At 41.3% G+C, this 18068-nt stretch overlaps 1 protein-coding gene across 5 annotated transcripts in view; it reads left to right on the forward strand.

Annotated features, from left to right (window-relative positions):
• The window catches only part of CHD8 (chromodomain helicase DNA binding protein 8), a 122906-nt gene that overhangs the window by 69279 nt on the left and 35559 nt on the right, over nucleotides 1-18068 (forward strand). For all 5 annotated transcript variants that reach the window (XM_075828962.1, XM_075828959.1, XM_075828958.1 and 2 more), the window contains exons 8-29: nucleotides 568-636; nucleotides 727-782; nucleotides 867-1068; nucleotides 1339-1476; nucleotides 1562-1683; nucleotides 1804-2047; nucleotides 2675-2851; nucleotides 2976-3119; nucleotides 4636-4891; nucleotides 4992-5202; nucleotides 5417-5612; nucleotides 6543-6710; nucleotides 6796-6978; nucleotides 7480-7590; nucleotides 9016-9209; nucleotides 9402-9601; nucleotides 9704-9860; nucleotides 10016-10105; nucleotides 10798-10901; nucleotides 11069-11195; nucleotides 12300-12372; nucleotides 12496-12547. In XM_075828962.1, the coding sequence (XP_075685077.1) occupies nucleotides 568-636; nucleotides 727-782; nucleotides 867-1068; nucleotides 1339-1476; nucleotides 1562-1683; nucleotides 1804-2047; nucleotides 2675-2851; nucleotides 2976-3119; nucleotides 4636-4891; nucleotides 4992-5202; nucleotides 5417-5612; nucleotides 6543-6710; nucleotides 6796-6978; nucleotides 7480-7590; nucleotides 9016-9209; nucleotides 9402-9601; nucleotides 9704-9860; nucleotides 10016-10105; nucleotides 10798-10901; nucleotides 11069-11195; nucleotides 12300-12372; nucleotides 12496-12547 (3274 nt within the window). The remainder of the gene's footprint in view (nucleotides 1-567; nucleotides 637-726; nucleotides 783-866; nucleotides 1069-1338; nucleotides 1477-1561; nucleotides 1684-1803; nucleotides 2048-2674; nucleotides 2852-2975; nucleotides 3120-4635; nucleotides 4892-4991; nucleotides 5203-5416; nucleotides 5613-6542; nucleotides 6711-6795; nucleotides 6979-7479; nucleotides 7591-9015; nucleotides 9210-9401; nucleotides 9602-9703; nucleotides 9861-10015; nucleotides 10106-10797; nucleotides 10902-11068; nucleotides 11196-12299; nucleotides 12373-12495; nucleotides 12548-18068) is intronic.

An 18068-nucleotide genomic window follows, 5' to 3' on the forward strand; every position in this document is an offset into this window, starting at 1 on the left:
CCCCGCCTTGTGAACATACCCTGATATGCATTGTCAGCTGTAAGACCTTATATAGACAGGGGTGTGTCTTTCAAAATCACGTCCAATCAAATGAATTTACCCCAGGTGGACTCCAATCGTGGTGTAGAAACATTTCAAAGATTATGTAGAGAAATGTTAGTCCCTAGAGCTAAATTTTAAGTGTCATAGCCAAGGATCTGAATACTCATGCGAAACTTTTTAATAAATTTGCTAAAGTTTCTAAAATTCTGTATTTACTTTGTCATTATGGGGTATTGAGTGCAGAATGATGGGGAAAATATTTTAATTTAGTTTTTTATTTTAGCACAAGGCCCCAACATAACAAAATGTTAAATGGTCTGAAGACATTTCAAACGCACTGTCTTTTTTTACATATTCACTGTGCTTGTCATAAATTGATTGTGTATAGTATTGTAATGATTTATAGAATGGTTAGTGACATCTCCTCCTTAGGTAAAATACTAGATTTCTTAAATAATGTTTTAGACTGTTTTTAAAATAATTGCTATATATTATTTGCGCTTAACTGTCAAACACATTTTTCAGGAAAACCCAAGTGAGGAAGATGCGGCAATTGTGGACAAAATCCTGTCTATGAGATTGGCGAAAAAAGAGGTAGGGAAAAGTTCTCATTAAACATTGGACTTCTTGATTTATTATTTTCCTCCTCCTAATTTTGGTTTTGATTTTGTTTCTCCCTTTTAGCTTTCTACAGGAGGTTATATTGATGCAGAAGAATTTTTTGTCAAGTATAAAAATTAGTGAGTATGCTTGAATACAGTGTGACTGCAAGCATCTTTTTACTTTTGATAATAAATATCTTCCTTTTTTTTTTATTTTTTCAGCTCTTATCTGCACTGTGAATGGGCAACGATTCAACAACTGGAGAGAGACAAACGCATCCACCAAAAGCTCAAACGTTTTAAGGCTAAGATGGCTCAGATGCGCCACTTCATGCCAGAGGATGAGGAGCCCTTTAACCCAGATTATGTTGAGGTTGATCGAATTCTAGATGAATCGCATAGTGTTGACAAAGACAATGGGGAGGTATGTTACATCTGTTATTGGGTACTGATGGTTAGAATTACTTCGTGATTGTCCTCTTTGGACTTCTGCTTTCTAGGTGTCCTATTAGGGCCCCCCCCAAGGGAGAACACTACAGGTCTCTACACTACACAGACTGATCTGTTCTAGAAATATCAACTGATTGCCAGTGTCCCCACTAGCAGGGCCCCCAGCTATAAGCGTGTTAGTGTATATATAGTATATGTAATAAAAACATAAACTTGGTGAACTAATCCTACCTCCCTCTTTCAGCCCGTTGTGTATTATCTGGTCAAGTGGTGTTCACTGCCTTACGAAGACAGTACTTGGGAACTTAAGGAAGATGTAGATGATGAGAAAGTTGGGGAGTTTAAACATATAGAATCTCGTCAGCCCAATCTGAAGCGTGTGGTGAGTAGCCGCTCTTTTAGTCAAGTAAATCTTTGAATGTAAAATTTTGTTTTTCAATTTTCAACCTGATTTTGTTTTTATAAAGGCAAGACCGGCAGCTACGTCTTGGAATAAATTAGACCTGTCACAGGAGTACAGTAACGGAAACCAGTTGAGGGAATACCAGTTAGAGGGGGTGAATTGGCTGCTATTCAATTGGTACAACAGGTGCGACTCATGGCGTTCAGTATTACATCAATATTTTAAATGTTTGCTTATATATTCATGTAGTAATTAATAAAAACCCTTAAAAGAACTATGTAACTTTATTCTTGTTTCCCTTTGCAGGCAAAACTGTATTTTAGCTGATGAAATGGGCCTGGGGAAGACAATCCAGTCCATTACATTTCTGCAGGAAGTGTACAATGTAGGAGTTCAGGGGCCTTTTCTAGTTATTGCTCCGCTTTCCACTATTACCAATTGGGAGAGGGAGTTTGCAAGTTGGACACAAATGAACACCATTGTATACCATGGCAGCCTGGCTAGTCGACAGATGATCCAGCAGTATGAAATGTACTGCAAAGACTCTAAGGTGAGTTTTGCACTCTAGTAAGTGGTTTGAAATGTTTTTTGGCCATCAATTACATCGATGACATGTTGATTAGATATCCCACGAGCATTTCATAGGTGGCGGTCAAACTACGGTTCCCACACAGATTTATTTTTTTTATATATTATTTTTGTCTTCTTCCCTTAGTCACTATTCAAGACCAGGCCCACTCCCAATAGACCACAAGCTCCTGGTCGTGAGTGGTGTGGTATCACGAAAATCCTGAATATGCCATTACACTTTAACAAGCATCACACCCTATTCGTTCTGAGGAACAAGAACAAATTAGTTTATTTTTTTATTTATCACAGTTCTTCTACACATAAAATACTCTCCCAACGCCACACGTGCATGCTGGTCATAAACCATGCTGCAAAGACTCTTATTTCTTGGAATCCAACATGGTGGAATCTCTAATGGATGTTCCATCTGTGTTATTGTTTTCTAAAATATAAAATAAGCTTATTTGTCATACGAAGCAAACTGATTTTTGGGCTCCAGTGTTACCCCACAGCTGTGCCACACACTCTTTTTTATTTTATTTATTTATTTACTATTTTTGGAACCTTCTTTACATTGACCATATTCTCATTGGTTTACCATCTATAGGCTCATCTAATCCCTGGAGCTTATAAATTTGATGCCTTGATCACAACATTTGAAATGGTGCTTTCTGACTGCCCTGAGCTGCGTGAAATAGAATGGCGCTGTGTTATTATTGATGAAGCTCATCGTCTGAAGAACAGAAACTGCAAACTGTTGGATAGCTTGAAGCACATGGACCTGGTAAGCATAAAAATATGACTTTCTATTTTCGGTATATATCAGAACAGTCATACAGCATAGTCCAAAATGTTATGTCTTTTTTTGATTTTGTGATGTGTTTTTTTTTTATTTATTTTTTCCCCAGGAGCACAAAGTCTTATTGACTGGAACACCATTACAGAACACTGTGGAAGAGCTTTTCAGTCTGTTACATTTCTTGGAGCCAACGCAGTTTGCTTCAGAGGCAGAATTTCTGAAAGACTTTGGAGATCTTAAAACAGAGGAGCAGGTACGAAGAATCTTGGCATTTCTAACAAATTCTGAAATAATTGGGCAGATTTACTAATATGTTTGCACCTAGAATAATTCTTAAAATGTGGAGCATTTTTGGGGCATAGTGTTGCATAGGGGTTTAAACCTATTTTTTAAGCAAATGTGCCAAAAAGAACAGCTCATTATGTCTCGCTAGACACCTTTTTTAAAATTCTCAAGAAAGGGTTGTGGCTTAACTTTTGCAAACTAAGCCAAATAAAAGGTGGTATAAGGAAGAGAAAACTGTCTTAAAGGGACAGTGTCATGATTTTTTTTTTTTTTCTATTTTGTGTTTTTATTTAATAAAATATTATATTGACTTTATTTAATTTTTCACACACAGTTTTTTTTTTTATTGACCCTTTCTTACTGTACTGGGGGCTGCTATGTTTTATTTAATCTTTGTATGTGTCTCTTAACGACACATACACAGATGGAACACGGCAGCTACAGGGCATAGGACACAATGAACGGGAGCCGTCCATTGCCTCTGCTATCTGGCTCTGTACTGCGCAGACGCAGTTCAGAGCCAGATGGCAGAGAAGCTGGTTTGTAGGGAGAGAGCAGGTGCCATTATAAAGACCGGCTGCACTGCAAGTAAGGTGTGTGCGTGTGTGTGTCTGTCTGTCTGTCCGTCTCTCTCTCTCACAGACCCCCGCGGCCCCCCTCGACAACCCCCCCCCCCTGTCGCTAGATGTATTGTCAGTGTGGACAGTGTGCGGACTATGATCGGGTGAGGAGGTGAGGTATCCGTCAGTAGGAGGTCTGAGAGGAGACTGTCAGCAGCAGATGGTTATTCCTATCACAGAGTGGTTTGACAGTCTCCTCTACTGCGGAAGAGACTCATCAAGATTGTATGGTGATGCTGGATTAGACTGTCAGCAGGATTGTATGGGGACGCTGGAGGTGTGTTTCTTCACTGCCTACCTATACAAATCGGAGGGGAGGCGGGAGCAGAGACACAGACACTAATAGAAGTCTATGGAGGGGGAGCAGCAGGAGCAGGGAGCAGAGTGAGTCAGACACTGACAGATGTGCTATACTTTTCATTTAATGCTGTATAATGTCTTCCATGCTGCTTCTTCTATAACCATATGTTAGAGATGGGAGAGCAGGATGTTCTCTTCCCTAGGTGTGCAATGTATAGAAGACATGATAGCAGTTAGGTTCCATCCACTAGCGCAGAGAAAACAGAGTCAGGGAGAGAGCCTGCAGAGGGGAAAACTTCTAAAAAAAAATTGCAGAATACAAGTCCTATAATGGCCAGAAAGCGTTGATTCCTCATGGTGGCTTACTCTGAAAAGTCACCGGAAAGGTTTTAGGTACACTTTAAGTGCAATTTTTATAGCCAGTAACTATGAATACGTTTTTAGCTATAGAAGAATACTGAAATGCATATAAGAAGACCCAGCAAAGTTTATGCAGGTGGCGGAGTGGTCTCAACACAGCTATACTAACCACAGTATTACCGAATGTATATATTTAATATTTAGGTGCAAAAGCTACAAGCCATCCTGAAGCCGATGATGCTGAGAAGGTTAAAAGAAGATGTAGAAAAGAATCTTGCTCCGAAGCAGGAAACGATCATTGAAGTTGAATTAACCAATATTCAAAAGAAATATTATAGGGCCATTCTGGAAAAGAATTTTTCATTCCTGACTAAAGGTGCCAGTCAGACCAATACACCCAATTTGCTTAACACCATGATGGAACTGCGGAAATGCTGCAACCACCCCTACCTCATTACTGGTATGTGTCCCCTTACTACACATTGGTTATTTGATTGTTTGTTTATTTTCTTTTTACTTTTTTTTCCCACTGTTGACCTTTTTGATTTTTCTCTGTCAAGGAGCGGAAGAGAAGATATTGTTTGACTTCAGGGAAGCCACTCCAGTAATCCCTATAGACTTCCACCTACAAGCTATGGTGCGCTCCTCTGGTAAACTGGTGCTAATAGACAAACTTCTGCCCAAGCTTAGAGCTGGAGGCCACAAGGTTCTAATCTTTTCCCAAATGGTTCGGTGTTTGGATATATTAGAAGATTATCTCATTCAGCGTAGGTAAGCATTGTAGGTCTGCTCATCTGATGATCTAAATGATGAAATCCATTTCCATTGAAATCCATGTTCTTTCTTTCTATGCGGTATTAGTTGTAAGATCCAGCAACACAATCTTCTAATAGCAAGTAACAATGGCTGCTTGTTTCTCTTAACGAAGTTGTTCATTTGTCTTGCTGGATTAAATAAGCAGTGTGTTTAATCTCCATTTTTCTAGGTACCTCTATGAAAGGATTGACGGTAGAGTTAGAGGTAACATGCGGCAAGCTGCAATTGATCGCTTCAGCCGACCAGATTCTGACCGCTTTGTGTTCTTGTTGTGCACACGTGCTGGTGGACTTGGCATCAACTTGACAGCTGCAGATACATGCATCATCTTTGACTCTGACTGGAATCCTCAAAACGATCTCCAGGTACAAATAGATTGTCTTTGTTACATTTATGCGTTTTATTGTAGTCCTATTAGGATATTTTACTGTTCAGATTTAAACCAGTGGTCTGCGACATGTGGCATGCTAGGAGCGGAGTGCTCTTCTCATGAATTCACGGAACTCTGAGTCCTAACTATTTATGTATCCTCTTGATTGCTATACTGGGCAATCCCTTTAAAGTAGATCTGTCAGCCGAATATGCTACCCTAGGTAAAGTCAGTCTATTACAGGGACAGGTCTGTCATCCTATTAACAAACTGCGTAAAATATGCTGACCTTACCTAGGGCAGCATATTCAGCTGACAGATCCACTTTAAAGGGGTTGTCCAGTTTAGAAAACCAATCGTACTCCTCCTTAGGGAATTTAGAGTTAATAGAGGGGGCTCCTCTGTTCAAGATCCTAATCTCTTGTCCAGAGTGGATAGCTATTACAAAGAGCGTCTCTTGCTCTGTAGCACCTGTCCTGTCCTGCATTACACGGACAACCCATTGATATGAACGGTCACTGTGTAATACTTAATTACCCATGTGGTGGCTCTGCATGGACGTTTAACACACTCGGCCAGGTTTTCCCACTGGTTACTGCTGATCGCTTTAGATCCCTGCAAGGGGGAACTTTGTGATAATGTTCTTGTCAAGGGACCCTTCTAACAAGTAGGGATTGTCCAAAGAAGAGCACCCCTTTAAATTACCAAATCAGATGGAGAGCCACAGGCTGCAGAACATGGACATTAAAGTATATTCTAATGTGCCTGCATTTCATCATTATACCATTGCGACAAAACTTTTAGTTTAAGAAATGTACCTAAATAATTTTCTTTGCTTCATGTACTAAAAGTTTGTTTTATGTCACAATGTATTTGTTTTGCTTTTAAAAAAAATTCAGAAATTGATTTTTTGATCTTTTCTAAGGCACAAGCTCGTTGTCACCGTATTGGACAGAGCAAGGCAGTTAAAATTTACCGCCTAATAACGCGAAACTCCTATGAGAGAGAGATGTTTGACAAAGCTAGCCTAAAGTTAGGGCTTGACAAAGCTGTACTCCAGTCGATGAGTGGTCGGGACAACCACCTTAGTGGGGTGAGTACCTGTTGGAAGAAACCATGCATGTCTTATATTGATGGGGTTATAAAACCTAACCATTAGTAGTGTGTTATCCTTTCAGCCAATCCAACAGTTTACAAAGAAAGAAATTGAAGACCTCCTGAGAAAAGGAGCCTATGCAGCCATCATGGATGAAGATGATGAAGGGTCTAAATTTTGTGAGGAAGACATTGATCAGATTCTCTTGAGACGAACAACGACAATAACCATCGAGTCTGAGGGCAAGGGCTCAACCTTTTCCAAGGTTTGCATATTTACAGGTCTTTATATCTGATTATTTTTCGGTTTTATAAATGCCAATTGAGTGGAAAATGATACATAAAATAGGCTGTGGTGAAAATTATGGATTATCTAAGCCCTTGAAGTTTGATAAATTAAGTATCCAGAAATTGAAGCTAAATTGGCAATAATGATGAGTGAGAACTGCTTTGTATTTATTGTTTGAATGCGTAGACCAACTATGGACCAGAGTTACCCGCTTCAGCAGGCACCTTATATTGGATAGCCAGTTTAGCTCTGTCCCAGTGAATGCAAAAGTGACATGGCGACCCATGATAGTAACTCTGCAGAATAAAGGAATTCGAATTGAAGATCGTTGCCTCTGCAGAGCCATTGGGAAATTGAGAATGGGGTTAGATTTACTTATGCCTAACGTTTCAGGTTTTGAGCGAAGTTGGACAAGCTAGCTGTAATTAAAGGTGGTGTTTTTTTGGGGAATAATTAATGGATTTCTTTTCTCTTTCAGGCAAGTTTTGTGGCTACTGAAAATAGGACCGATATTTCACTTGATGATCCGAATTTCTGGCAGAAATGGGCTAAGAAAGCTGATTTAGATCTAGATCTTCTCAGCAGTAAGGTAAGTACATATGTCCTGTACATAGCTGGTTGTCCTGCTAATTCTGACATAAGTTCGACCGCATACTGCTCCTGGATGTGTTGATTTTCTCTGATTTTCCCCTCCCTTCTTTCAGTGTTAGAGATAGAGGTTGTACATGGATGCTTTCCTCCCTCTCCACATTCTGATCTGCCAAATATTTGGGGAATGGCAGATCACACAAGCTGTACTGAATCAGAGTGAAGATAGGGAGAAGAGGTGAATCACACATGTGTTTCCGTGTTGAGAGAGGAGAGCACCCATGGCAGAATGGCAGACTGCAGGGAGAGGGAGGGGGGAAAACAGACACTCCAAAGCATCAGTGTTTGTCAACACAAGGAGAAAGAGATCCCTTATGGGCTGTAGAATGGGAAAGCTCTGCCAATACATGAGAGCCATTGAAGGCAGCAGCATGAAGGACAAACAGACCTCTCCTCCAGCATGTATTACTGGGAGGACACGCTCAGAGGAGAAATGTCTGATACTAGCCGCAGATTTCAAACTAAATATCATGGGGTAAGAAAATGAATAAAAGAATGGAGATTGCAGCCTCAAACTCAGTGCGACTTCATTTACTTATTTTTAACACCAGGTGAAGTAAAAATTTTTCATTTGAAAGATATCCATAGACTTAAAGAGGCTCTGTCACCAGATTTTGCAACCCCTATCTGCTATTGCAGCAGATAGGCGCTGCAATGTAGATTACAGTAACGTTTTTATTTTAAAAAAACGAGCATTTTTGGCCAAGTTATGACCATTGGTCACTCACAGGTCCTGCATCGTGTCGGACACATCGGCACCAGAGGCTACAGTTGATTCTGCAGCAGCATCAGCGTTTGCAGGTAAGTTGATGTAGCTACTTACCTGCAAACGCTGATGCTGCTGCAGAATCATCTGTAGCCTCTGGTGCCGATGTGTCCTCGCTCGTCTGACACGATGCAGGACCTGTGAGTGACGACACAGCATGATCTCTGGAGAACACGCTGTGTGTCTGCACTGCCAGAAGCTGGGCGTTCTGAAGAGAAGTGGATGACACTTCTATACACAACGCCCAGCTAGTAAAAGTAGTAAACACGCCCCGATGTACGCACATAATACACGCCCAGTTGTACTTTTGCAAGCCTCATTTGCATAAATACGAAAATGGTCATAACTTGGCCAAAAATGCTCGTTTTTTAAAAATAAAAACGTTACTGTAATCTACATTGCAGCGCCGATCTGCTGCAATAGCAGATAGGGGTTGCAAAATCTGGTGACAGAGCCTCTTTAAGTCTTTAGTGGGGAAAGCCTTTTAAAATATAATTAATTTTAGTTTTGTTAAACAAGCTTTGCTGACATTACTGTATTATACAAAAACTTACATAATGAGCACTTATTTTTTTTTTCTTCTATCGTTCTCACTTGCAGAATACATTGGTAATAGACACCCCCCGTATTCGGAAACAGACTCGGCACTTCAGTAACAAGGACGAAGATATGGTTGAGTTTTCAGATTTGGAAAGCGATGATGAGGACCGTCCAAGAGCTCGGCGTCAAGATCGTAAAAATGGTTATGGTCGTACTGACTGTTTTAGAGTGGAGAAACATCTGCTGGTATATGGGTGAGGCGCTATATTGCCCCATAGTTTGTAGTCTATTCCGTTTATAGCTCATTAACATGGTCCTTTTGGTGATTTCGTAGGCTAACTGTATGTACGCCACGTGCAAAATGATACAGACTTCTGTTAAGTTAATTTTGTTTTGGGTTCTTTCAAGTCAACAATGTTCTACTAATATTGTCCCTTGTCTGTTAGATGGGGCCGTTGGCGGGACATTTTAGCACATGGTCGCTTTAAGCGTGGAATGACCGAACGGGATGTGGAGAGAATCTGCAGAGCCATCTTGGTCTATTGTCTGTTACATTATCGAGGAGATGAGAACATAAAAAGCTTTATTTGGGAGCTTATCACTCCTGCAGAAAATGGCAAAACGAAGCAGCTACAAAATCACTCTGGTAATTCTACTGGCAGTCTGTTGACTGTTCATTTGCACTTGATGCTAATTTGATATACTGTACAGTGGATACATGTTTGATAATTACGGATTATTTTTACAGGTCTTTCCATTCCTGTCCCTCGTGGTCGCAAGGGGAAAAAAATCAAGTCCCAGAGCAGCTTTGACATACATAAAGCAGACTGGATTCGGAAATACAACCCCGACACTTTGTTTCAAGACGAGGGCTATAAGAAGCATCTGAAGCACCAGTGCAACAAGTAACTACTCATGGGATATGCCCTAAACAATTTGTTGCAGTTCTTTTATATTTTTTTGTGTAGCTTTATAACTTACTCCTTCAATAAAATGATTATTGATTACTTATAAGGGTGAAAAGTAGGCAGTACAGCTCACACTTTATTTTCTTCCATAGGGTACTGCTGCGTGTGAGAATGCTGTATTACCTCAGGCAGGAGGTGATTGGCAACCAAGCTTCAAAGGTCTTGTCAGGGGTAGATGCTAGGTGAGTTATTTTTGTTACTTAATGCATTACATGTATTCCCTCAGTACGTATATATTAATTTACATCTTTGTTAAAAGGAAGGATTACCTAGCTCATACAGTTCTAATATTGTTTTCTGTACTTTGCCCAAGCACTCCGTGTTTATCTTTTCTTGCCCCATATAATTCTTTCACGCCACCTCCCCATCTGTAAATGTAATGCAGATGTGTATGGGCTTACCTGGAGCAGTATTTCACGAGACGCCGCGTTCCGGGCTGCCCGTGAGGTCACGTGATCTTCATTTTGTATCCTACAGCGTCTCAATACAAGTCAGAGAGCCTCAATGTGAGTCTTATAGGTTAGCATAGAATGACTGACATCCTGCTGTCAGTTGTCAGAGTACAGATTACGTGACCCCCCACGGCGGCCTGGAGCGGCAACTTGTGAAAAACGGCACCAGCTAGGTCAACGCACGTCTACATTACATTTGCAACCAAGGAGCGGTAAAAAAAAAAAATCCTGAGTTCTTCTTTGAAGTAATTTAACAGCTGATGTGTGGGAATCTGTTAAGGGTCCTATGGGCTACGTATCCCACTACATGCCTATACAGTGGGATGTATCAGTGGTGTACGTTGGGAAATCCTGCGTTTTTATTATGGCTTTCAGCTGTAATGGCTCTTGTAGTTGTGGTTACATGTGACTTTTCTTTACAGAGAAATCGACGTATGGGTTCCGCAGGTTGATCAAGCAGATGTTCCGTCACTCTGGTGGGACAGAGAGGCGGACAAATCCCTTCTCGTTGGTGTTTTCAAACATGGTGAGTTTGGGTAGGAATGACAACTGACTTTGCTAAATAATATGTAGCACCCAGTTAAAATGCACTGGGCTCCTTCATAAAATTGTGCTTTCTCTTCAAGCAGTACATTACATTTTCGGTGAAATGTTGTGCAAAACCATACAGTGACCTCTTTACTTTCCATGCAGGTTATGAAAAATACAACACCATGCGTGCTGATCCTCTGCTTTGTTTCTTGGAAAAGGTGGGAGGTCCAGATGAGCAGGCAATTGCAGCTGAGTACCATGCACAAGACTATGCGGAGTTGCCTGAGAGGTGAGAATTGTTTGCAGAAATTCCAGTAATGTGTACAACAAATCTACTTGTTGTGCTGTGAGTGAGTTTACGTGCTAATACTGATGCAACAGCCAAGGCCCGGTTGGACTTGCGCTGGGGTCGGCTAAACAAAATTCCCTTCTCAACCTGTGAGCTCTGATGGTAGCTAGAAATAAAGTGACATAATATGCAGACTCTTAAAGGCAATGTGTTGCCAGAAAAACATGTTTGTTTTTTTTAAATTAAACATTTAGTGTGTGGGTGATTAAACATTGTTCAAATTTTTTTTATTTTTTTCACGAGTCAGGAAATATTATAAATTAATTCTAATTTATAATACTACCCATTTTTGGTCACTAGATGGAGCTATTCCCAAAATTGCAGCTTTGCAAAATTGGGTAAAAAGCCCTCGCTCTAGTGAGCTCTCAGCATCCCCCCCTCCTTTATCCTGGCTAGTGCCGGGATAAACGAGGGGTTTGAAAGGTTTAACCTCCTACACTGTGTGTCGCCATTTTTTGAGCTAACACACAGTGTAGTAGGTTTACATACAGTAGTAAACACGAACATACATTGAAATCTCTTACCTGCTCCTGCCGCCGCGGCTCCCTCCGGCCCGTCCGCTCCGTTTGCTGCCGCTGGTCCAAGTGCACAAATCCGGAAGCCGCGACCGGAAGTAGTAATATTACTGTCCGACCGCGACTTCCGGTCCACAGGAAAATGGCGCCGGACGGCGCCAATTTCGAATTGGACTGTGTGGGAGCGGCGCATGCGCAGTTCCCACACAGACGCCGTACACTGAAGTCAATGGGACGGGAGCCGTTCGCAGTCCCTATGGGACTGTGGCTGCCGTATTCCATGTCTGTATGTGTCGTTAATCGACACATACAGAAATGGAACAAAAAATGGCAGCCCCCATAGGGAAGAAAAAGTGTAAAAATAAGAAAAAGTAAAACACAAACACACAAATGAATATAAACGTTTTTAATAAAGCACTAACATCTTTAACATATAAAAAAATAATTTGTGATGACACTGTTCCTTTAAGGGATAATCTCTTGTGTTTTGTCACTAATAACCTATTGCAACTCTCTTAAAATTCCTCAGTGGAGACTTTGATAGGGATATTGAAGATCCAGAATACAAACCACTACATGGCCAGAAAGATCACGAGGATGAGGTAAGCTGGATCGTCTTAGGTCTTCTTTTTTTTTTTTTTTTTTCCATTTAACTTCTATATCTATCTATTTTTATATTTAAAACATCACTCCTATCTCATTTTTAAATTGCTGTGTTTCTCTAGATGGACCCATTAATGATGGATGAGGAAATATCTGTAGTTGATGGTGAAGAAGGTGAGTTAATAAAAAGGCATAAATTATTTTATAGATTGTGATAATATTAGACCATTGGTGTGAGAGCATTTTCAGAAATGTCTCTGACCTGCAGACTATATTTTCTCTGGGGAACGAACATCCACCTACCAACGCCTGATGGTTTCTAGTGGCGAGCCTCCTAAGTGCTGTTGGAAAAGAGTGTAATGCTTAATCAGTAACGGTTTCCTCTCAAGTGAGTGCAGGGCTTACCTTTTAGAATTTTTTTCAAAGATTATAGCTCTTCACTCCTAAAATTGGATTTTTGTACTCCCTGTAATATCTTTTTCTTGTATTTATTGGGGGACACAGCACCATGGGTCTCGTCTCATGCCATCTAGACTTGCATCAGAGGAGGCCAAAGAATAAATCTGGTAAAATTTGGTAAAGGTGTCCACTGAAACCCAGGTAGCAGTACTGCATGCCTGAGAAACTGAAGCTTAATGCCTGATCACCCAGGAGGTACCAACAGCCCTACTAGAATGGGCAGTGACCCGAATGGGAGGAACTTTGCCCTTGGACCGTTAGGCTTCCGAGCTCACAGGCTGTATTCAACACACAATGGTGGTCTTGGACGCCACCGAGCCCTTGCGGGGCCCCTTGAACCACGAAAAAAAAAGAATCTGAGTGTGGAACGACTGTTGTAGCCAAATAGACGTGGCCGCCTCATCACATTAAGGCAATGTAGAGATTTTTCCCTTGGTTAAGAAGGGCAGAAAGAAGGGAAGAATACTCGTTGATATGGTAGGCCAAGACTACCTTTGGGAGGAAAGAAGGACAGGTCGGAAAACCGCTTTATCCTTGTGGATGATTAGAGGGTCCTGCAGGACAAGGCAACAATTTACGAAAATCTTCTGATGGAAGTGACAGCTGCAAGGAAGGCTACCTTCCAGAAGATTGATTACCGTGAAACATCCTGCAATGATTCCGAAGGAGCGATCTGAAGATCCTCCAAAACCAAGTTGATGTCCCAAGGTTCGGTGTGTTGTCTAAATGGAGGGACTACATGAGCCACTTCTTGTAGGAAAGTATTCACTTGAGCCCAAAGGGCCAGGGCCTGCTGGAAAAGGATGAACGGAGCAAAACATTCCTTTTTATGTAATGACAATCCAAGTCGCAGATCCAGACCTGACTGCAGGAAAAACAGAAGACTAGGCGTTAAACAGACCATAGGATGAAAATTATGCTGTTCCCACTAGGCGGAATAGGCTTTCCAGGTTCGATAGTACGCCTTGACAGACTGAGGCTTCCAGGCCTACGGGATTGTGTGATTAACTGGCTCAGAGACATCAGTCTTTCAGAACCCCGGCTTCAACAGCCACACTGTTAAATGCATCTGATGTAAAGTGGGGTGGAACAGCATAACTTGGAAAAGCAGGTTGTGTCAAGTGGGAAGACACAGCGGTGCGTCCGCAAGCAGGTTGACTATATTGGCGTCCCCGACCAAACGAGGCCCAACGCCACCAGAATTGCAGAAACGCCTTCCTCGTCTCGAGCATTCTGGGTAGTAGCAGAAGGGGAGGGAAAAGATACAGGAGGGAGAACTCATTCCACGAAGTGAGCAGGGGGTCAACTGCAATGGCCATGGGATCCCTTGTTCTAGCCACATAGCTTGGAACCTTGTGGTAGTGTCATGACGCGAAGAGCTTCACGGCCGGTGTGCCCCAATCTTTCCAAAGGTAATGGAAGATGTCTCGGTGAAGCGACCACTCTCCTGGATCCAGCTTCTCTCGACTTAGGAAATCTGCAGCCCAGTTGTCCACCCCTGGTATGTGAACCCTTGACCATGCTGAAACGTGACTCTCTGCCCATAGAAGAATCCGTGAGGACTCCTACAGAGTAGATAGACTCCTGTTGACGCCCGGGTGATTGAGGTAGACGAGCACCGTGGAGTTTCCGATCTAGATCCTTACCGGGTGACGTTGGAAAAAAATGTCCAATGGGAAAGAGCCAGGAAGATTGCATTACGTTCCAGACAAAATTGATTTGTAGACGAGACTCCTCTGTTGACCAGTTTCCCTAGACTGTGTGGAGACCCAAAGACGGAGCTTCGCCCAGACAGACTGCGGTCCGTCGAGATTATGAGCCACTGGGGGGGGCCGAGCGTAAGGTCTGGTGAGGTCTCCCACCAGCGCAACTCCTGACTAATTCAAGAGGGCAAGAGAATCAATTTGTCCCGTGAAGTCAGAGATTTGTACCAACACAACCGAATCGCTCCCTGGAAAGGCCTTGTGTAGGACTGGGCATATGGAAGCGCTTCGACAGTAGAGACCATCCTTCCGAGTACTCGCATGCAAAAGCGGATGGAAGAGGGAGTGTTCCTATGGAGAAGAGCCTGAAGGGTCTTGATATTGTCCTCCAGGAAGTGAACTCTTGTAGATCTAGTGTTGAATTTCATTGTCTGAAACTCCATGCTCTGAGGTGGTACCAGGGAGGACTTCTCATCGTTGATAATCCAGCAAAACTGAGTCAAGATGTCCAGAGTTATGTGGATACTGTGAATTTTCTATTCTGGAGGGGGCCTTTGCCAAGAGGTCACCCAGGTAGTGGATGACAGCGACTCCCCTGGTGCTTAGAAGCGTCATAAATCACCAGGACCTTTAATCACAACCTATACCAACAACACGACCATAATATAGTTTTAAAGAGGCTCTGTCACCACATTATAATTGCCCTATCGCCTACATAATGTGATAGGTGCTGTAATGTAGGTAACGGCAGTGGTTTTTATTTCGAAAAACTAACAATTTTCACCAAGTTATGACATATTTTAGCTTTATGCTAATGACTTTCTGACATGTTTCACTTTATGTGGTATTCACTTCGGAATGCTTTAACCTATCCAAGCGATTCTGAGATTTTCTCGTGACACATTGGACTTTGTTACTGACCAAATTTGCACGATACATTCAGTATTTAATTGTGAAAAACACCAAAATTTTGCGAAAAATTAGCATTTTTCTAAATTTAAATGTATCTGCTTGTAAGACAGGCAGTTATACCACACAAAATAGTCGCTAATTAACATCCCCTATATGTCTACATTAGATTGACGTCGTTTTTTGAACATCCTTTTATTTTTCTAGGACGTTACAAGGCATAGAACTTTAGCAGCAATTTCTCACATTTTCAAGAAAATTTCAAAAGGCTATTCTTGCAGGGGCAAGTTCAGTTGTGAAGTGCCTTTAGGGCTTTATATATTAGAAACCCCCCAAAACGTCACCCCATTTTAAAAACGTCACCCTTCAAAGTATTCAAAACCGCATTTAGAAAGTTTCTTAACCCTTTAGACGTCTCACAGGAATTAAACCAAGGTAGAGGTGAAATTTACAAATTAAATTTTTTTTGTTGCAGAAATTCATTTTTAATCCATTTTTTTTGTAACAAAGTTTTACCAGAGAAACACAACTCTATATTTATTGCCCAGGTTCTGCAGTTTTGGGAAATATCCCACATGTAGCTCTAGTGTGGTAATAGACTGAAGCACCAGCCTCAGAAGGAAAGGCGCACATAGAAGATTTTAAGCCTCCTTTTTATTAGAATATATTTTATGCACCATGGGTATAGTGAGCATTTTGACACTACAGTCTTATCGCAGAAATTATTGGAATTAGGCCGTGAAAATGGAAATCTATATTCTTTCAAAGAAAATGTAGGTTTAGCAAATTTTTTCTCATTTCCGCAAGGACTAAAGGAGAAAAATCAACATTTGTAAAGCAATTTCTCCCGAGTAAAACTGTACCTCATGTGTTGTAATAAACGGCGATTTGGACACACGGCAGGACTCAGGAGGGAAAGAGCGCCATTTGGATTTTGGAGCTCAATTTTAGCAGGAATGGCTTGTGGAGGCCATGTTGCATTTGCAAAGCCCCTGAGGGACCAAAACAGTGAAAACGCACAAAAAGTGACTCCATTTAGGAAACTTCACCCCTTGAGGAATTTATCTAAGGAGCATTTTGAGCCCCACAGGTTTTTTTATAGAATTTATTAGAATTGGGCAGTGAAAATAAAAAAAAAATCCTTTTTTCTTCAATAAGACTGAGTTTTAGCTGAAAATGTTTTATTTTCTAAACAAATAAATTAAAAAAAGCACCCCAACATTTGTAAAGCAACTTCTCCCGAGTACGGCAATACCCCATATGTTGTCATAAACTGCTGTTTGGGCACATGGCACGTCTCCAAAGAGAAGGAGCGCCATTTGGCTTTTGGAGCGCAGATTTTTCTGGATTGGTTTCTTGAAACGATGTCGCTCTTGCAAAGCCCCTAAGGTACCAGTACAGTGGAAACTACCCAAAAGGGACTCCTTTCACAAAACTACACCCCTTGAAGAATTCATCTAGGGGTGTAGTGAGCATTTTGACCCCACAGGTGTTTCATAGATTTTATTTGAATTGGGCAGTGAAATTAAAAACTATTCTTTTTTACCAATAAGCCTTAGCTTTAGCGCAAAATTTTTCATTTTCTCAACAAATAAAGGAAAAAAAAAAGAACCCTAACATTTGTAAAGCAATTTCTCCCAAGTATGGAAATACCCCTTATGTGGTCATAAACTAATTTTTTTGGCACACCACAGGGCTCAGAAGGGAAGGAGTGCCGTTTGGCTTTCGGAGTACAGATTTTGCTGGATTGGTTTCTTGGTACTATGTAGCATTTGCAAAACCCCTGTGGGACCAAAACAGTGGAATACCCCCAGAAGTGACCCCATTTTGGAAAATACACCCCTCAAGGTATTCACCTAGGGGTGTATTGAGCATGTTAACTCCGCAGGTGTTTTGCATAAATTAGTGTGCACTCGATATTGCAGAGTGAAAATGGGATTTTTTTCCCATAGATATGCCAATATGTGGTGCCCAGCTTGTGCCACCATAACAAGACAGCTCTCTAATTATTATACTGTGTTTCCCGGTTTTAGAATCCCCCCCTACATGGGGCACTAATCTTTTGCTTGGTCATTCGACAGGGCTCAGGAGTGACCATGCGAAATTGAGGCCTAATTTGGCGACATATAAAGTATGGCTCACACTTGCAGGGCTCTGATGTGAAGTAATAAAAGAAACCCCTGAGAAGTGACCCCATTTTAAAAACTATACCACTCAAGGTGTTAAGGGGTGACCCCACAGCTTTTGCAGAAATTAGTGCACTATAGATGTTGCAGATTGTGGAAAATGGCAATTTTCAAATATGCTATTTCAGTGCCCACAGGTTTTTCCATAAATGAATGCGCTGCGGATGGTGCAAAGTAAACATTTACATTTTTCCCCAGATATGCCAATTCAGTGGCAAATATGTTGTGCCCAGCTTATGCCACTGGAGAGACACACCTCAAAAATTGTTAAAGGTTTTTCCAGGGTATGGCGGTGCCATACACTACCGGTCAAAAGTTTAGGGCCACTTAGAAATTTCCTTATTTTTGAAAGAAAAGGACAGTTTTTTTCAATGACGATAACATTAAATTAATCAAAAATACACTCTATACATTGTTAATGTGCTAAATGACTATTCT

The sequence above is a fragment of the Rhinoderma darwinii genome, chromosome 1 (assembly GCF_050947455.1).
Source record: "Rhinoderma darwinii isolate aRhiDar2 chromosome 1, aRhiDar2.hap1, whole genome shotgun sequence".
NCBI lineage: Eukaryota > Metazoa > Chordata > Amphibia > Anura > Rhinodermatidae > Rhinoderma > Rhinoderma darwinii.